General features: G+C 36.1%; 1 protein-coding gene across 4 annotated transcripts in view; it reads left to right on the forward strand.

Moving 5' to 3' along the window:
* The window catches only part of XRN2 (5'-3' exoribonuclease 2), a 74,221-nt gene that overhangs the window by 21,780 nt on the left and 31,079 nt on the right, over positions 1-21,362 (forward strand). For 3 of the 4 annotated variants that reach the window (XM_023761265.1, XM_023761266.1, XM_006097533.3), the window contains 14 exons: positions 859-933; positions 1,020-1,153; positions 1,251-1,308; positions 1,393-1,500; positions 5,807-5,851; positions 7,258-7,386; positions 11,293-11,411; positions 13,923-14,058; positions 15,547-15,654; positions 15,747-15,836; positions 16,636-16,708; positions 18,893-18,976; positions 19,877-19,974; positions 20,604-20,683. In XM_023761265.1, the coding sequence (XP_023617033.1) occupies positions 859-933; positions 1,020-1,153; positions 1,251-1,308; positions 1,393-1,500; positions 5,807-5,851; positions 7,258-7,386; positions 11,293-11,411; positions 13,923-14,058; positions 15,547-15,654; positions 15,747-15,836; positions 16,636-16,708; positions 18,893-18,976; positions 19,877-19,974; positions 20,604-20,683 (1,337 nt within the window). The remainder of the gene's footprint in view (positions 1-858; positions 934-1,019; positions 1,154-1,250; positions 1,309-1,392; positions 1,501-5,806; positions 5,852-7,257; positions 7,387-11,292; positions 11,412-13,922; positions 14,059-15,546; positions 15,655-15,746; positions 15,837-16,635; positions 16,709-18,892; positions 18,977-19,876; positions 19,975-20,603; positions 20,684-21,362) is intronic. The other variant, XM_023761267.1, reaches the window with a different exon arrangement.

The raw sequence follows: 21,362 nt of genomic DNA on the forward strand, positions 1-21,362 counted from the left end.
TTGGCAGTTAATTTGCATGTCGCCCTGATTAGCCAATGGGAAGGGTAGTGGAGGTACGGCTAATTACCATGTTTCTCTATTATTAGATAGGATGTTATGGTGAATTCTTTTTTTAATTTAAAAAAAATAGAGTATTAACCCTTTGCACTCCGCTGTCCCCTCTCAGGGGACATCGGAATTCTAGCATATCACTCGGATGTCCCCTCTCAGGGGACATTGCAGTTTATTAGTGATTACGGGGAATTGAGTTATTTCAACGCAACTTTTTGAGATATGCATGTTTCCCTGAAGTTTATCTTGAAATGGCACAAGAAATTAAATCAAAATATCGTAAAATTACTAAGATATATACAAGAAATGTCAGCGGGTTTTGTGTCGGATTAAACAATAAACTACATATTCCCGATGTGGGACAAAGAAAACGGGACTGCATTGTGTATTCTAACAGGAAAACACCTGGTGGCAGGCGTCAAACCACTTATTACTGTCAAACATGCACTAATCAGCCTGCAATGCATATTGGGGAGTGTTACAAAACTTATCATACTGTACAAAATTATAAACAATAAAATATTGTTTTTTTTGCAAATATACATTCCTCGATGTCACCCAATTCATATAAGTCCAATATCATTATAATACGTTACTTGGTTCCAAAATTATACTAAATAATATGAGGGTCTGTAAATGCACGTTTCCGCCGCAAAGTAGCGTCGAGTAGCTGGTAGCCAATGTCCAGAATGGTTCGGAGTGCAAAGGGTTAAAATGGATCTGCTTTTAAAAAAAAGCCATATTTATTTGACTGAAAATTTACAGGGTTTAGAGTGGACATGTTTAATCCTTGTCCCTTTCTTGTAGCACGATGAACTTGCAGATAGTCTTCCTTGCGCAGAGGGAGAGTTTATCTTCCTTCGTCTTAATGTTCTTCGTGAGGTATGTAGTCATAATCATTGGAATTGTTATTCTAAGACAAGTGTGCATTTAATAGCTTTCATGCCAATGTTCCTTTTTGGTTGTAGTATTTGGAAAGAGAGCTCACCATGGCCAGCCTTCCATTCACATTTGATGTTGAGAGGAGCATTGATGACTGGGTCTTCATGTGCTTCTTTGTGGGAAATGACTTTCTTCCTCATCTGCCATCGTTAGAAATTAGGTATGTGTGTTTTTGTGGGTTTTAAGACTTTCTTTAGCCTCCTTGACTTTACAGTGCATACTAGTCCTAATGTATAATATTTGTTTCCTGGTGGCAGGGAAGGTGCAATTGATCGTTTGGTCAACATATACAAAAATGTGGTACACAAAACTGGGGTAAGTTTACTCTTGAATAATTTGAAAACAGAAGTATTTGCTTTTATAAGAAGGTCATTTTTACATGTATTTTATTACTTACAGGGTTACCTAACAGAAAGTGGTTATGTCAATCTGCAAAGAGTACAGATGATCATGTTAGCAGTTGGTGAAGTTGAGGATAGCATTTTTAAAAAGAGAAAGGATGATGAGGTAAAGTGTTTCTATTGCAGTAGCTAAATTGCTCCTGTCTCTAATAGGCTGTGATGATCCTGTGATTGTACTTTTAACCTCTTTGAGTGCGTTGTTATATCGTTATAGTGTATAGAACATCAGTGTAATCATGAGTGGTAGTGCTTTCATTATTTTATAAAGGTTTTGATGCTTGCTTTGTGGAATTATATATATTGTACACTGTGAGTTGCATTGTAATTTTTTTTCTCTTCATATTCTTAAGATATAAATCTAAACACCTGTCTAATCAATAGGATATTAAATGAGGGTTCTAAGGCTACAAGAATGCTGGGATTGAGCTGCCATGTTTATAGGAAATATTTATGCTCTGGAAGATAGGTTAAGAGCTAGGAACTTTGTACTCTGGTAGTAGAATGTAGGGGGTGTGATTTGGATTGCATCAGCCAAGGCAGAGGGTTGCAGCTTTGAGTAAGAAATTTAAACTTAAAAGAGAGAAATAAGGTGGGGGAGGGTGGATGGGTGGGTGGGAAGAGATCAACCAAAGAACTTGTATGCATAACCCATTGACACAGACCATAGGGTGATGAAGGCCTGGGGCCAAGGTAGGGGTGTGTGGAGGCAGGCTAGAAGAGGTCAGTGGGGGAAATAAGGGCACATATGTAATACTTTCAACAATAAAGATTTTTTTAAAAGTGGGAAACAAAGCTCTTAGGAATTGATTACATCTGATAGTGTGAAGGGCTTAGGTGAGAAGTTTGGGTTTTTGACCTGGACAGTTGAGTTTGCTGGTGCCATTTACTGACATAGTAAGTACTGAGGGTAGAGCAGGTTAGGGTGGTGACAAGGTAGAAATGAAATTTCATTTTGGAGATACTGAGTTTGAGTGATACCTCAAGCATTCAGGACACCTGAAAGGAGAAAAGCCCAGAAAGCAATTTGATTGATATGTGTAAAGCTCAGAGTAGAAGTTTTTTTTAAAGGAGATTTGAGAACCATTAGCGACTAGGAGGTACTTCAAGTCATGAGTGTGAACTTGAAATCCCTGGGAGCTTGTATGGAGTGAAAGTGCCTCCAACAGAAACCTCGAGACGTGTGGGCATATAAGGAGAAAGAGGAGCCAGTTCTAGAGAGATAGGAGGAAATACCTGAAGAGAGGAGATAGATATGCACAGGCCCCTAGTCTGCAGCCAGGGGTTCAGAGGCCCTGGGGAGTGAGTGTGGGAGAGGGGCAGCAGCTTGGAGGCTGAGTGGGTTGTGGGGGAGTGGCAAGGGAGGCAAGCAGTGGGTAAAATGAGCGGATAATAGTAGCAGATAAGAGTGAAGGAAATCCTTTTGGAAACTGATTTTATAAAAAGTCATATGGCTATTTTGAGCAAATAGCAACATAATATTGCTATATTGCTTCATGATCTCCTAACATTACAACATGTCGTTGTATCTGACAAGATTTCATATTTTCTTCAAGTTTGTATACTGTAGCTAGTGATCTCTTATTTTAGAATTTGGAGTACCATTTTAAGTAAAAGAGTGAGTGGATTGTAAGCAATCCAAAGCTTTTGGTATTTGGTAATTTTCTGTGATGGCAAGAAATTTTCATATGTAAAATTCAAATGACAGAACTAACTTTGTCTAGGATACCAAATGTCTACCAGGACAGCCATTGTTAAATAAGTCTTCAACAATTATAGTGGCTCCACTTGACCTACTGCCATTTATGTTTTAAGAAAAAACTATATGTGGTGTGTACTGCTTGGTGTAAAAGCCTCATGTTACAACAGTCTTTTTATGTGGCTTTAGCAGACTTTACACTGTTAAATATTGTTGATATTTAGCATTAGGGCAGGTTGTATGGGATTTGATAGATACCAGAGTGCTTCAGATTTAGGTAATAATGGTTTTCAGCAGCCTGACAAAGAGGACATTTTAAAACTTTGGGTCTTTTTGGTGTCATTGACATCATATGATATCCATCAGTATGGTTGGGCATGAGGGGGTGGGAGGGCAGAATTTATGAACTCTCAGAAATTCCATTTAAAAGTATATGGTGCTATGTATTTTTTTGGAAAGTGTGTCCACTTTTGACAGATTTCCAAAGGAGTTGATAGCACCCAGATGGACCTATTGTGCATAGGTGTGACTACCACTCTTAGAAATAGGTATTTAACTGACTAGCAGAACAGATAGTAGAAGAGACATGCATCAATATTTATTATTTAAATTGAGCAATTAGGTAAATGTGATGCTTTTTGTTTTATGAGCTTTGAGGTTTGCCTTTTAACCTTTTAACCTTACAAATATTGTCTCTTTATTCAGCAAATATTTATTAAGTGTTACCATGTGCCTGATAGTATTCAAGTGTTAACTGATACATCAAACAAAAAACACAAAAATTCCTAACCCTGCAGTGCTGACATTCTTCTGGGGGAGATGAATGATAAGCACATAAGCTTAAGTAAATTGTGTAATGTGTTAGGGATAAGTGCCATGAAGAAAATTAAAGCAGGTGAGGAAATAGCTGGGAAGGTGGTGATAAGTAGTTTGCAATTCTAGAAAAGGTGGTTAGAGAGTGCCATGCCCACAGATGACTTTGAATAAAGACCTGAAGGATGGGAGGGAGTAAACCATGCAGACATTTGCAGGAAGAGCATTTCAGATGGAGGGAATAGCCAGTGGAAAGGCTCGGCAGAAGCATACTCAGATATTCACAAAACTGCAAGGAGCCAGTGTGGCAGGAGCAGAGAAGAGATCAGAAAGATGATGGCAGGCCAGATCTGGCAGGACCCTACAGGTCGTGATGAGGACGTTAGCTTTCACTCTGGAGGGGTTTGAGTATAAAAGTGACAAGATTATCGAAGGGCCACTAGGTGTTATATTGAGACTCATTGTATGGAGGCAAAGATAGAAGCAGGAAGTCAGGTCCAAGGGAGCTAGTATAGTTATAGTGGAGGTGACAAGAGCTAGTTGGATTCTGCATATTTTGAAGATAGAACCAATGGGATTGGCTAATGAGTTAAATGCTAGGTGTGAGAAAAAGAAAGCTATCGAGAATGAGTCCTAGGCATTTTGTCTGAGCAATTGAAAAATGGTCTGAGCAACTGATGAGGAAGCCTGGAAAGTGAATCGGGGTGGTGAGAGGAAAGAGATCCTGCTTGGGAAGTCTTAAGTATTTAGATGGTGTTTAAAGCCATAAATCTAAGAAGGAAAGAGTCATGGTCAGACAAGGACTGAAAACTGAATAATGGATTTCACAGTCTATCAGTCATTGGTGACTTAGATAAGAGAAGTTTCATTGCAGGTGGGGGCAAAAGCTTGATTAAATAAATTGGTGGTTTTTATATTTTAGGAGGTTATAAGGTAGTCATTCACTATGAATTCAACATTCAACCCCTCTCCTGGCTGAAAGCACAAATTTCACGTTTTGTTAACACATCAGAGTTGGCAGTACTGACCTGGAAAGGATTGAAGTGAAGCTATAGGATGACAGCCAGTACTGTACTAGCTGGCCCGTTTTAGGCCATTAGCTGCAGCCACAGCCACCTTAGCTGTCATTTCAGTGCCTTGATAATCACAGAATTTGGGGCATGAGAGGTAAAGGAGGCCTTTGAATAGTCTGAACAGTTAGTGGGGAAGCAACATCAACCCCAAACCCTATGCAGTTGAAACCACGGCTACATTTTGAAAACTTGGTGATGCAGTCTGGACCCTTTCCTATGAGTTAAAATTGGCCCAGAATAAGCAGTGTGAACATCTGAATGTCCTTCCTTTAATTAAATTGACTTTTTAGAGTCCGGGGGTGGGAGTGGTGTTTGCATAGAGCCCACTTCTCTCTTTACCCACTGTGTCATATATGTTACAGAGTAAGAAATTGTCAAGCCCTTTTTAGGTAACAGAGGCTCGCTATTAAATTGTCTTCTCAATATTTTTAAACTGACATCTTGATTATTAACTGACTTCAACTACAGCTTAAGAATTCTTTGTTTTTCTATTTGTATCTTCTCCACATTGGTAGCCTGTTCGCTCCAGGGTAGAGCCAGTAGTTTTTGTCATGAGTCTTTCATTCTTTCCTGGAATGATATAAAAGCCATCTGAAAAAAATTAGGAGGAAAATTAAATTGTACCTAAACATAGAATGCTCTCTACCCATCTAAAGTTCTGATAAGCAGCACTTTAAACATATAGTCTATTACCTAGTTTAATTATGTACCTAGGTTTCTGAGGTCTTCCTTTAAAAACTTTAATTGTCTCTCAAATCATTCCTGGTAATGTTTAACTCTTACATTTTTGTGTAATTATTTGACAGAATATGTGGATTTTATACTTTTAGGACAGTTTTAGAAGACGACAGAAAGAAAAAAGAAAGAGAATGAAGGTGAGTTTTAATTAATATAATAAGATTGGCAATAACATGACTTACAGTTTGGGAGGAAAATGTTTGTTACAATAGCTTTTTATTTCTTATCCAGTAAGGTTGGATAGGGGCATAGTGTTCCCCCAGCTGCCTTCTTACATGGAGAAAGAATGCTGGGGTTGAAAGTAAAGAAGTCCTTTTTCAAGCATTAGAAGGGATACAATTGACGGGCAGGAGGGGGTGGTTGGCATTTATCCTAATCAGGTATTGCTTTTGTAATAAAAACAGTTAACCTTTTGTATCCTCTTGAAAGTTAAATTTTGTCTACATCATTGTCAGGTTAGTATTCCCAGAACATGACACTCAAAACTTGGTTGTTTCTCTACTCAGAAATCACCAGTAACTCCTTAGTTTCCTCAGAATACAGTTTTATCTTCGTCTGGCATGCAGAGTGCACTATGATCTGGTCTAATTCTACCTGCCCAGCTTTTTCCCTTCTGCCTTCTTAATACACCATGTTCCTCCAGATTCAGATCATTGCCTTCATTTGGTACCTTCAAATGGATTTTTTTACTTCCTGACTCCTTCACATCTTACCTTTTCTACAAAGTCTCCATTTCTTCTGCTCATAGACTAGGGGGAGCAGTTCTTTCACTCTGGGGCTTCTTGCAGTGATATTTGTTTTCTTAATTGCATGCTTAACTTTTTAGTTCTTGTTTTTCTTATCTTCCTTACTAGATTTTAAACTCATGGAGTTTAGGGACTGCCTTTTATCATTATATTTTGTTGGAATCGAGCAATTTCAGGAATTTAGAAAAGAAAACAAGTAGAGTTGTTTAATATTGCAAGTAGGTTCAAAATCACTTAGAATGGGAGGGGCATATTTATTTTCTACCCTCTATATAATTATTTTCTTTCAGTCAATGTCTATTTAAAAAATCTCTCTTGTATCAGTCAGCCACGATTGTTAACTTTTACAGCTTTAGTCATAGCTCTAATTAATTGGAAAGTGAATTAATTCTAGGAAAGTGAAGAGTAAATAAAAGTTGTATTTCTAAGTATAAATCAAACTCTTGACTTGTTTTTTATGTTATTAGTTATACTTAATTTGCCTAGAATTTTGTCTTGAATGTGTTCTGAAATTGTAAGTAAACATAATAGATTAGCCTAATTAGCTGGGATAGATTCTCTGTATATATCAGACAGTGAATTATTTGTACTTTCAGAGTTGTTAAATATTGCAGACTATTATTTATAGGGTAAGTTTCAGTCAGATCAAAGTGTCAACAACTATGTGATGTGAATGGAAATCCATTTTCACTTTTTAAGTGCTTACAGTGGGGACTCTATTTTGTTGCCCTCTTTTCTTCCTGTCATCTGTGTTGTCATTTAATTTTAATTTCTACATTTATTTCCATTTATGTTAGAGAGATCAACCAGCTTTCACTCCTGGTGGAATATTGACTCCTCATGCCTTGGGTTCAAGAAATTCAGGTTCTCAAGTAGCCAATAATCCGAGACAAGCAGCCTATGAAATGAGGATGCAGAATAACTCTGTAAGTGACCTACTTTTATGTGGCATTGAAGAGTGGTGACTATCACATGTCCCTTGCAGTTGTGTGTAAATTTTATCACTTACCCTAGAGTTGTTTTATAGTTTTTTCTATTTCTTTTATCTTAAGATATTTTTAATTATGTTAAGTTTATTTTTATCAATATGAAAATATCTAAATAATATGAAAGAAAGAAAATGGATAAAGTATAGATAGCTAAGTGGCTGCAGTGATTTAACTGGGACCAAGGTACTAGGTGGTGATGGTGCTGGAAGCATCACTTGGACATGCAAACGTCTCATAGCTGGAGCAAGAGAGATGGGTGGGTTTTGCTACCTATTTCCCCTTTCCTTCCAGGGATCAGTCAGGGTCATTTTGGAGAATAGTATTCCTCAATTTTTCGAATACTATAGATACTCTTTACTGCCTAAACTCTTACTCTCCAACTCAGCTCTCTGTAATAGTAGCAACAGACCATGGGCTCAGCAGCAATAGGAGTGAGGAAACAGACTACCAACCAACATTCACAGATGGCAGATAAAGTTATTGCTTATTTTGGACTAGTAGGCATGAGAGAAAGAATGTGTTATAGAGAAGGCAAGATAGTATGTAAGGTTTGGTATCTTATGTAAATCATTGCTATGATATATCTAAGGAAACAGCCTAAGTTTGGATGTTTAGATTTCATTATTCTGATAGTTACTGTATTGATGCTCAAATCCCTTATTACAGGGCAATCCTATGAGGAGAATGTTTGCCATATCAGGAGACTGATTGGATTTGTCTTGCCATAAATTCACACCTCGAAGTTTTAAGGACCTTACATTTGAAATTTGAGAACTGAGATTTTGCACCTCTTGAGAGAAGCAGCCTAGGTTTCTGTTGTGTATTTTGTTGTTTGGTTTTTGTTTTCTTGTCTTATTCCTTACACCATTAACAGAATGGGATATGGAGGGTCAGTGAAAGGGATTGCAATGAGACACGTGAGTCAAACAGAAAAAACTGATGTCCATTATTTTAGAATATAGGGACTACAGTCCCCTCAGAGGAACTGCGAGTGACAAGTATTCTCAAACACCATATTGCTGATAGAATATTTTTCTCTGAATCTCAGGCAGCCAAGTAGGTTTAACCTTTGCCAGCTGTGATGCTTCGAGAAGGATTCCAAAACTATATTCAGACTCTACAGGACTAGACCCATTAGTGATTAATATCTGACATGGAAATAGGAGCAGAGAGATTGGTGATTAGGTTGCTTATTTGATCCTGTCTTAATTCCTCTTGACACAATTGTTTCTCTTGGAGTCTTTGCATGGAGGGATTTTCATCTTGAATGTTCCAAGTTTAAGAAAATTATGAAGTGAAGTTATGAAATTTCTTTAAAATCATGAAGTTTATTTAAAGGGAACCTTTAAGATTATGTTTTATTTTTTCTAAATGTTTGGGCGTGTTAGTCTCAGTTGACTGGTGTCTACTGATGGTCTGCTTTGTTAATGTTCTATTAGATAGGTTTGTTTCCTCATAAATATGGTTTTATTCGTGGCTTTATTTATATTATGTAAATATGTTTTTAAATGTTGCATTCAGAAGTGTGGTTTCATTATATCAGTGACCAGTTTCAGTTTAGTAACTTTGATTGCAAAAATAGTTTTTTCAAAAGAAATTTGAGGTGGTATGAATCTGGTATGTTTAGGAAAGAAAACTTTTTTAAAAAATATATTTTTATTGATTTCAGAGAAGAAGGGAGATGGAGAGAGAGCTAGAAACATCAATGATGAGAGAGAATCATTGATCAGCTGCCTCTTGCACGCCCCCTATTGGGGATGGAGCCCGCAACCCAGGCATGTGCCCTTGACTGGAATCGAACCTGAGACTCTTCAGTCTGCAGGCCGACACTCTATCCACTGAGCCAAACTGGCTATGGGGGTAGGAAAGAATACTTTCACTAGGAGAGCTAGAGCAGAAAGGAGAGCAGCAGAGATTTAGTATTAAAGAGCAAGCACCTTTTTTTTTTTTTGAAGGTATATTATTTTTATCTAAAGATAGAGTTTAAATGTTGTTTGTCAATTTGGGAAAGTTTGCTTTTTACAACAACTCTGTATTTAGACAGTTGATAGGAACATCATTCTCATAATTTGATCCAAATGGATTAGTGTTGGGTTTAAAAAATAATGATAACTTAATTAATGGTAACTACTTGGTGCCAGCAGGCAGTATGTTATTGGTCTTTCACATGTATTGTTTTATTTAATCCTTGCAATAACCTGTAAAGAGATAGAACATTATCATCCCCATTTGAAGCAGAGGCTGACAGAGGTTAAATAAATTGCTCAGGGCCATACATTCAGTAAAGATTGGATTTGGTATTTCAAACTCAGATCTGTCTGACTAAAAATACCCATCTCATTTTCCAAGTACAACAGTTCCTTCCTGGATTTATTTTTATTGGTATATTTTTTTTATAGTATTGGCCATATAGTATCATGATAAAATTGATATTATACATTTTAAAAAGGGAAGTGTTATATCCTCTATGAAATATAATTTTACTTTGTGGTAACTTTTCTTGGCCTATTTTATGAACTGCCTTTATACTAAGGTTTTATTTATAGTATTAACTGAGTGTCCTTAGTCCTGGCAGGGTAGCTCAGTTGATTGGAGCATTGTTTCCATACACCAAGGTTGCAGGTTCAATTCCTGGTCAGGGCACATACAAGAATCAACCAATGAATGCATAAATAAGTTGAACAACAAATTGATCTCTCTCTCCTTTTCTCTTTCCCTCTCTCCCTCCCTCTTTTTCTCCCTCACTCTCCCTCTTCCTTTCTCCCTCTCTCTCTCCCCCTGCCTTTCTTCCTCTACTTTAAAATCAATAAATTAAAAAAGAGAGACTCAGTTCTCATGTTAAAAATAATTTAATTTACTTGAAATATCTAGTATACTGTGAATAACAGAAGATTACCTTTACCATGGAAATCTTTTCTGCCACTTATGTTTTTGGTCATTTAACACAACGTAAAGTTGCAGAATATTATAATTTTTAAATTAAACATTAAGATACTTTAGGGTGCTACTGTGTTCATTGAGTTAGGTATAGAAGAAGATAAAACTGATAATACTTTAAAGTGGTATCTAACTCTGAAATAATAAAATCTACATTTTTCTAAGATGACTAGTAGATTTTTATTTGTGCATTGAATTTTAAAACAGTATATAGAAAATAATTTAACAGTTACCTGACAGAGTCTTATTATTAAACTAGAGACCCAATGCACGAAATTCATGCAAGAATAGGCCTTCATAACCTTGGCCACCATCGCAGCCCCGACTCCAACCGGAAGGTTGTCTGGATGGTCATTCGCCATTAGCCTGTTTCGGTCGATTTGCATATTATGCTTTTATTATTATAGACAGTTGCTTTTCAGAGTGGTTGTACTAGTTAGAACATTTTATTTAACTTTATTCTCACCAGTATTGACTTTTTAATGTGTTATTTATTTGTTATTAATTTATATACATTTATTTTTTTCCATTTACAACTTTGTTATGTAATCAGTGGAATGTGATCATAACTTTGTAGCATGAGGGGACCACCAAAGAAAAAAATATTCAAGTCTTATAATTTTAAAAGTGTATAAAATTAAATTTTTATTTTGAAGCAGTTTTTATCCTAAGAATGTTCAGGGTTTTTTTGTTTTTTGGTGTAAGCATAAGAAGCTTGGTACTATATTACTTGTTTGGGGGGAGGTGAAGTAGGCAAAGATTGGTGTTTGTATTTTCTAAATATATTTACCATATCTACTTAAAGAAAAAGTGGTATCATGAAACATGGTGGTAACAGTTTGATGTGACTTCTTATGTGAAGTGAATAATTAAATCCTGTCTCTGTAATGCTCTAATTGTCTGCAGAGTCCTTCAGTATCTCCTAATACAAGTTTCACTTCTGATGGTTCCCCATCTCCGTTAGGAGGAATGAAGCGAAAAGCAGATGACAGTGACAGTGAACCTGAGCCAGAGGATAATGTCAGGTGAAGATATTATTTTGGTTGCATTTTGTTAGCAAATTGCTGAAATAGATGTGGTATAATTAATGCTATTTAGCTTGGAGCAGCAGTGCCTGCAGATGCTTGCCTGTGATCTTTTTATCCACAGTAATTAATGTGAAGGTTTAAACTAGTCAGTAAATTCCAGTGAGATATATAAGCTACTATTGCTGTTAAAACTAAGTATCTAGATTAGTATGCGTGCAGGTTTTCGTCCTCCAAACCACTTTTCCCTCTGAGACCAAGCACTTGGTCGGCTAGACATGAGGTGTTTAGCTCTGACTATGTGATCTGAATGTTACCAGTTTGAGATTAAATTTTCAAGCTGCTTAACCTATTAAGTTCAGTTACACTTGGATACCTTAATATAGTTTGCTTTAATCTTCTCATTTGAAAAGGTTATTCCTCAAAATGAAATACACAAACGACATTTGGTTAAGAAATAAATGTATATTTTTTAAAACCACAAACTTGCATATGCACAATTATATTTCATGGCAGAGAAGTTTCCCTTTAGCTGTTTAAAATTTATAATAGGAAACTTTGATTATTTAATTTATCCAGAAGTTTTTGGTCATTATATAGCAAGTTTAACAGCCTCTGTGTAATTAAATCCAGGTTTGCAGCCTAGGCTCCAAGTATAAAAGACCAACAATCTCAATAATTGAAACTCATTATGAATTTAGCAAAATGATGAATTTCAAAGTTAAACAAACAATAGTGGTCCACAGCTCATACTGCTTTTATGGGACATGATTGGTATGTTTGTATTTATGATAAGAAACTTCACAAGTGTCATGTATGATACTGCATTTTTCTAATATTCTTTGATATGAGATTCTGAGATCTGTGGTGACTTGTAATGGAACGTTTACCTGATCTGAGTTTTTATTCTCTGATTCTATAACTCTGGACTTTCTTCTTAGAGTGCTTTTTGTTTTACTGTGTAGCCATCATGTTTAATACCAGCTTAATAGTTAACTTGATTTACTTAGAACTTTATTGTTTAATCCTGTTGCTGAGGATAATCAAGGTAGAAATGCTTCTATCAAGAAATGTTTGGCCCTAGCCAGTTTGGCTCAATGGATAGAGCATTGACCCTCGCACTGAGGGGTTCACCGTTTGATTCCCGAGCATGCGGGAGGCAACCAATCAATGTGTCTCTCTCACATCGATGTTTCTCTGTCTCTCCCCCTCCCTTCCACTCTCTCTAAAAATCAATGGAAACATATCCTCAGGTAAGGATTAATAACAACAAAAAGAAATGTTTGGAGTTTTTAGCATTTATTTCATTGATATTTCCTGTAAATAGTGGTAATCCACATTATGGATAGTAGATATTTTTTCTACTGATATTCTATTAATACTTTGTGAGAACTTAAAATTGATATGGTGTATTCTGAAACATGACTGCAATTTGTAAGACCTGGTACATGGTAGAAAATAGCTCTTAAATGGAGAATCATTTTGATGTTCTTGATCTGTACTGGTGTAGTTTGTGTGTGTGTGTGTGTGTGTGTGTGTGTGTGTTTAAAGTTTTTTTGGGGGCGGCTTTTTTTTAATATGTTTTTATTGATTTTAGAGAGGAGGAGAGAGAGAGATGGAAACATCAATGATGTGAGAGAATCATTGATTGGCATGTGCCCTTGACTGGAATTGAACCCGACGCTTCAGTCCACAGGCCGATGCTCTATCCACTGAGCCAAACCAGCTAGGGCTTTTTTGGCTTTTTTTGTGTTCCTTCAATAAAATGTTTAAATCTCTCAGAGAATGAGAAATGAGTACTTAAAAAAACATATTCTTTGTGTTAAAATAGGGGTTTTTAAATTACTTTTTTTGGTGATTAGCAATAATTTAGTGAATTGATTGAATTGCTTCTCAGTAGCAGAACGTACATACATACCTTAAGCCAACAGCACCTCTTATCTGAAAGGGGTAAGGTGGCCCAAGGATAGAGTAGGTATACATATAATTTCTGCTTGGTTCCCAGAAATGGTTTTTATAAACCACTTTTTGCCTTTTAAAAAATGAATCGTGCTAGTCATTTCCTAAAAAGTAATTTGACTTTTTGGGTACAGTTTAAATATATTTTAAACTGCAGAACTTGATCAATATAAAATTTCAGTATTTGAATTTAAAATGTAGTTTTAGAATTGTCCCACAATCTAAAACTACATGTAAAACAGTATGAAAATTTGAGCAAACAGGTGTTATTAAAGTAGTTTAATAAATGGTTGTTCTTTTTTTAAATGTAGTTTTATAACGGTATTATTAGTTTGTGTTTGGGTTTTTGATGTTTAGCTATCTTTAAGTTGATAATAAATCCTGGGAAAGTGGACTTTTTAGAAATAACTAAGTGAAGTTGTGCTAACATTACTGTTAAGCTCATTTACGTTTCACCTGGATATTAAATATACATTGATTTGGCCAATAAATTGGTAGATAATTACTGAAAGTATATTTAGTCAATGTAAACTGGCTTTGACTGGTTTGTAGGCTATGGGAAGCTGGTTGGAAGCAGCGGTACTACAAGAACAAATTTGATGTTGACGCGGCTGATGAGAAATTTCGTCGTAAAGTTGTACAATCTTATGTTGAAGGGCTCTGCTGGGTTCTTCGATATTATTACCAGGTACAAAAAGAATATTTTTCTCTAAAATATTATAATAGTGTATATTATTGAGATATATTCTGAAATTAAGCCCATTCTTCCTTTTTTAAGTTTCCTATTTAGAAGTTCATTACCTTAAATAATACTTATTTGTAAAGTTCCTTAAATGTTAGTATATAAACAAAGCTAATTTGGGTTTCATTAAAGGATTTTAGCATTAAATTGTGTGATAGAGTATACTTGGGCTTTCATGTGATTAAAGTTTGGTGTTTTTTTTAAAAAAATAACTGAATAACTACAAATCACTAAATGACTGAACAAAGGAAAACTGGGAAATGCTAGTAAGAATTTGAAAGGAATTTGAATGATATAATTGTCTCCATGTAATGTAGTGATGTTACATGAAGTGCATTCTAATTGGAGTAATCTCCATCTGACTGAAAACCTTCGATAATTGAGATGTTAGACTGGTGAGAGATTATGTAAACATAGGGGATATAATACTGCTAGATAATATATGGTTTTATACTCTGAGAATGAAGCAAGTTAAGTTTGGTGTGACCTGGGAGTAGATGAAGTTTGTTGGTAAGTAGGAAGTAATTTAAGGCACTAAACAGTAATATAGTATTGATCGTAAAATATTCTAATTTCATGTTTTACTCCTACCTTTAACACGTTAAATGCCCTGTCAGTCACCGGTGACTGACACTATACTTTCCATCTCGAAGACAAAACAGGCTGGGCGCTTAAAGTGTTAAGATTTTAATTTATTAGGCACAGAGTCAAACACTTACCAGGAAGACTACTCATTACTTGCTTTTGTTTTCTTTTCAGTGGGTATACTTAAGTATTTTTATGGTAAAGAGAAAGTCACATGAAAATATAGGGAATTGTAAAATGAAACTTTTGGCTGTTTTACTCTCAACCTCTGTTTCAGTGATGTTCCTTACCCACCCAAATGGGCTCAAGTAAGTGTGAGCTGCAGCTGCTCTTCATTATATTTGATAATGGCAGCTCTAGAGTTGTAGAGAAATGCCTTGAAACACATTTAAGGCTAAAAATCATAACCGTGTTAATTCATTATTAAAAACTAGAGGCCTGGTGCACGGATTCATGCACATTAAGAGGAAATTAACTAGAAGAAATATTTTAGAGGCCAGAAGGTTACCACGGGACCAGGGCGTTTCTGGCCCGTCTCGCCCAGTCCTGATAGGCCGGACCCCAACAGCAAGCTAACCTACCAGTTGGAGCGTCTGCTCCCTGGTGGTCTATGCATGTCATAGCAAATGGTCGAATGGTCAGAGGGACAATTAGCATAGGCTTTTAAATATAGATGCTTTGCAGAAAGTTCAGATTTAATCAACATAACTTTTAGAACTTGTGGGAAAAAATTAATATATGGAATATATCCTAGAAGTTGTGTGTTAATATTCTAATTTTTGTTTGTATTTGTGCTGTGACTATCATTAACATAGATTTTTGTTTTTGTATTGTTATTAATGATTTGAGGGCTGTGCTTCCTGGAAGTGGTATTACCCGTTCCATTATGCACCATTTGCTTCAGACTTTGAAGGTATTGCGGACTTGCCTTCTGATTTTGAGAAGGGCACTAAACCGGTAAGCTTAATTATTTAGAGCCATTAAATTCATAGAATCTTGGCTTAGATAAAAATTGTGTAGCTTATCTGAAACTTTTTTCTTTCTTGCAGTTTAAACCACTGGAACAACTTATGGGAGTTTTTCCAGCTGCAAGTGGTAACTTTCTACCTCCATCATGGCGAAAGCTCATGAGTGATCCAGTGAGTCTTAGCATTTTGAGTGTGTTGGTAACTGACTGGGTTTTTGTCATAGGTTTTACTAATATTAGTCACAGTTGCTTTTGCACCTTAGTTGAAACAGTAAAGTATAGAAACAAAGTAAAAGTATGTGAGTTCTACTATATATTTTCATTATTTTTTCCACCTCTTGTTTCCTTGGCATCGGTACCCCACTCAGTAAATAAAATTGATTTGTGTTTTGGAGAAATTATTTTTTAAATTACTTTATTATTATTATTATTTTAAATTCATATTTATTGTTGAAAGTGTTACAGATGTCCCCCTTTTTTCCCCATTGACCCCTCCACCACTACCCCCCAGGCACCGAGGCCTTCACCACACTGTAGAACTTAGGACAAGTTGTTTTGTTCTGAGTCTGTTTTGACTTATTCCAGCCCTTTATGGTGGCTACAAGAGCTCAGAAGACTGACCTACCTGAAATCACCTCTGAGCTTGTTTTGGATGCTAGCTAAAAAAAATGAGACCAAGCTGGGAAGGAGGAATTATTGCAGTCAATAAACTCTTCGCTCACTGTCTTGGGTCCACAGTTGTCAGCTCTGTAGTTCTATAATAATGCTTTTTTTTCATCATTTAAAAAAATATTCTTAATTTTGTTTTACTAGACCTAGAATTAATCACCTGATATCTTAACAGTTTTTGAACGGAATGAAACCTCATTTTCTCATCAGGCTTGATAACTTGAATGAAAATTATAACAAATTCCTGTATAACAGCAGCATGTAACTTTTGTTTTGAATCTTTACTTTTCTTCTTGATATAGGATTCCAGTATAATTGACTTTTACCCTGAAGATTTTGCTATTGATTTGAATGGAAAGAAATATGCATGGCAAGGTAAAATTTAGATATTATTTCTTTTTGTTAAAATAATCTTAACTTTTTGGTAAAACTGTGAGAAACATGATTTATAAAATGGAAGAATTACTGTAAAAAAAAAGATAAATATTGTAAGAATTATATGTGAAAATTTAGTGTCTTTTCATTTAACCTGGGATTAGCAATGATTAATGGTAGTTTTAATAGCAACATTCTGATAAACAGTAAATTGGGTTGAAATACATTAATCATCATATCTTTCATCTCCTTTGTGATTAATTTATTGGACTTGGGACTTGCTCCTTCCAGTTAGTAGTAGCTCATTGACACCTTGTTAGGTTGTTGAGAGATAGTGTCTGTGGAGATTGACTTGTACACCATTGAAACATTTGAAAAATGTATTAGAAATTTTGTTTGAATACTTGGCATTAATCATTACTTAAAATTTATTTCTTATTTATTTATTTATTAATTTCTCATTCCTTTGTTCACATATTTTATAAGACTCCTATATAATAAGAGGGTAATATGCAAATTGACCCTGGATCAACCAGTCACTATGACGTGCACTGACCACCAGGGGGCAGACGCTCAACCTAGGAGCTGCCCTCTGGCGGTCAGTGTGCTCCCACAGGGGGAGCTCTGCTCAGCCACAAGCTGGGCTGACGGCTGCGAGCGCAGTGGCGGTGGCAGGAGCCTCTCCCACCTCCTCCGAAGCACTAAGGATGTCCTCCTCTGCAGCGGTAAGGATGTCCAACTGCGGCTTAAGCAGTCAGTCGGACATCCCCCGAGGGCTCCCGGGCTGCCAGAGGGATGTCTGACTGCCAGCTTATCCCAGTCCCCCAGGGAGCAGGCCTAAGCTGGTAGGTAGGCATCCCCCGAGGGGTCCCGGACTGCAAGAGGGCGCAGGTTGGGCTGAGGGACCCCCCCCTCCCCCGAGTGCACGAATTTTTGTGCACCGGGCCTCTAGTGGCAATATAAAATTTGTACTAAATTCAAGATGCCACTTAACACTCATAAAATGTGTGATGACTAATTGTAAAACACAATAAGAGTTTTTCACACGGTAAGCCCCTTTCATCAAATCATTTTAACCTCCCTTCCACCATACATTTTTCTAGGATGATAAGCTTTTTTGGTAAATCATGTTTTCTCTCTTTTAATTTGGTTGTTCCCTGTGTTATAATGACCAGTAAAATGACTCAAAGAGAGTTGTGGGGCAAAGGGAGATAAATAATAATTTACAATTTAAAATTATTATATTTTGCCCTAGCCAGTTTGGCTCAGTGGGTAAAGTGTTGGCCTATGGACTGAAGGGTCCCAGGTTCGATTCTGGTCAAGGATACATGCCTGGGTTGCAGGCTCAATCCCCAGCAGGAGATAGCTGATCAATGATTCTCTTTCATCATTGATGTTTCTGTCTCCCTCTCCCTTCCTCTCTGAAATTAATAAAAATGCATTTAAAAAAATAGGATATTATATTTTGAGATTTTTTTAGGTTTGACTTGTACTTTATGTCATAATGGAAATTTCATATTACTATTATGAAATTATAATGGAAAATGCAACCCATTGATTAGGGTTAAGTGCTCCCTGGTCATATTTTGTTGTATGCAAATGGTTGGGGCATTAGATGGTTTTTGAAGATACTTTGTGGAGGGAGAGGAAGGATAGGAGAATATGAGGGAGTAAAGTAAAAATATATGTAAATATCTTTGTTTTAAATAAGTCCTTATGTGGGTTTATTAAATATAAGTAAATATATAAGCATGCCGGTGACTTGATGATTATATCATCTATATATAAAGAGCCAGGGGCCGTCACATCCGAAACAACCAAACAGACGACCGAACAGGCTGAGTGGGGTGACAAAGCTGGCCAGGGGGGTTAGTGAGGGACAACCAAACGACTGAGCAGCAGGCTGTGTGGGGCGACCAGGTCGGTGGCGGGGGGGCAGTTGGGGCAACCAGGCTGGCAGAGGGGGACCAGTGAGAGGCAACCAGGCTGGCAGGGGGGCCAGTTAAGGCAATCAGGCAGGCAGGCAGGTGAGCAGTTAGGAGCCAGCAGTCCTAGATAGTGAGAGGGACGTCCGAAAGGAAAAGCAAATGTTTTGATATTAGCAGGGACACCCCACTAGAAATGTTTATTGGTGAATCTGTGATTCTAATAGCCCGGGTGGCTGGTGTACATTTGTCTCCCCAGGTGTTGCTCTGTTGCCATTTGTGGATGAGCGCAGGCTGCGAGCTGCCCTTGAAGAGGTATACCCAGACCTCACTCCAGAAGAGAGTAAGAATTATACTTTCACTTGGTCAGCATTGAGTCTGTGTAATGTAGACTTTACATTTTCTTATAAAATTTGACCCTTTTTTTTTCACTTGTCAAATTTCCCATAAATGGGACATAAATCATTTATTTTACCTCTTTTTAACAAAAGTTAACTTTGCTTCGTAAAATTTATCCATAAATTGAATAATAATTAAATAAAAAAATTTAAGTCACAAATATTTATTAAATTTATAAGAAAACATCATTTTAAGAATATCCTTTAACTTTGTGTGTTGCAAGGGTATTGTTAATTTCCTTTCTCTCCCTTTTTCCTATCATCTCCCTCAAATAACAATAACTTTTCTTAAATGGTTAGATTGAAACAAAAGCATTTGCCCTCAAAGTGCTAACTTTAAAATGTTATTTTGCACAAAAAGAGGTAATTTGTCATACTACTGACAGTTAAAAGTATTGGGAAATTGCAGAGCTGAGCTCTACTGGAAAGTTGATTTAGTATCAGTATAATAAACCTATTGAAATAATTTCTCTATCAACCTTCCTTAGAATACCCTTGTTATTACATGATATAATTTGTGTTTCCTCAGGGAATATTTATTTCTTACAGTAAAAATATGGGTTCTTTGTAAATAAGAAAACTTTGTCCCTTATCTTATAATGCTATATTCAGATATCTCTTAGTGCTAATTTTTTCTGATAGTCATTGATATTTGAAACCTTATTGTCAAAGAGTTGGTTTTTTTCTCTAGAGATCACACATGCAGGTTTTATTGCTTTTAAATTATTTTTTATAAACTTATAATTAAGTTTTTAAAATATAGGTGCTCCTTATTTCATTCTCATAAATATTGCTCTTGCAGATGTAATTGTTTAATCTTCATTCTTTTCTTACTTTGTCCCCAGCTAGAAGAAACAGTCTTGGAGGGGATGTCTTATTTGTAGGGAAACATCACCAACTCCATGACTTCATCTCAGAGCTATACCAGACAGGTTCCACAGAGGTATGGTCTCTTTTTCAGTCATGGAGTGTTTTTAGACAGTATATTTATTTGGTTAATTAATCAGGAATGCATTTTTAAGATTTTGGTAAAATATAAACAGAATTACTATTTTAACCATTCTTAAGTGTATAATTCTATGCATTAAGACCATACACAATATTGTGCGACCATCACCAGTATCCATTTTCAGAACATTTTCATTTTTCCAATTAGAAACTCTGCACCCATTAAACAATATTAATAGACAGTACCTTCCCATTCTTCACTTCCCCAGCCTCTGGTAACCTCTCTTACTTTTTATTTCTATGTTACCTACGTATTCTTGGTACCTCACATAAATGGTGTTATATTTGTTCTTTTGTGTCTGACTCGATTCACTTAGCACATTTTCAGGGTTCATCCATGTTGTAGCATGTGTCACAATTTTACTCCTTTTATGGCCGAATAATATCCATTCTATGTATACACCATGTTGTGCTTATCTATTCATCTGTTGATGAGAACTTAAGTTGTTTCCATTTTTTGGGTCTTAAGAATAATGCTACTATGATTTTGGTGTAGAAGTACATGTTTGAGTTCCTGCTTTTCGTTCTTTTGGGGTATATAATCAGGAATGCATTTTTCCACAGCCAGTGGATGTACCACCTGAATTATGTCATGGGATTCAAGGAAAGTTTTCTTTGGATGAAGAAGCCATTCTTCCAGATCAGTAAGCTTTCATTTGTGTATAATTGGTATGAGTGGGCCAAAGTTTAGTTAGAATTTTTACCTTGTTCCATGAATGTGTTATTTTCTACAAATAGAAAATCGAAACAACAGAAAACTTGTTGGACTAAAAAGGACTTGGAGTCAAAGCCCAGCTCTGACATAATAGCTGTGCCACTTTGTGCAGGGAGTCCAGGGGTTCTTTTAATCCTTTCAGGAGAGCCACGAGGTCAAAACTATTTTCACAATAATACGGAGACATTATGGTGTTATTTACTATTGTTTCTCTTTCTCTCTTGAATGTGCAGTGGAATTTTCCAGAGGCTACATGTAGTGTGTTACCTTAAGAGATTGAATTAGAAGCATATAAGAGAATCCAGCTATAATATAGATATTTAAAAAACAATGATCTCATTTATTTTTTATTTGCTTTGTAAAATAGTTGTTTTTCATGAAAAATGTTATTTAACTTAAATGTAATAAGTGTATTATTGGTATCTTTAAATTAGTAATTTTTAATTTCTTAGTTTTAATTTTTAATAGATAAATATTGACAGATATACCAACATAAAAACTATTTGAGGGTCATCAGTTTTTAAGAATGTAAAGGGGTCCTGGGATCAGAATTTGAGAACTGATGCTCAAGGAATAGAATTTGCTGGTCATAGAGTATACGTATCTTC

The sequence above is a fragment of the Myotis lucifugus genome, unplaced genomic scaffold (assembly GCF_000147115.1).
Source record: "Myotis lucifugus unplaced genomic scaffold, Myoluc2.0 scaffold_205, whole genome shotgun sequence".
Taxonomy (NCBI): domain Eukaryota; kingdom Metazoa; phylum Chordata; class Mammalia; order Chiroptera; family Vespertilionidae; genus Myotis; species Myotis lucifugus.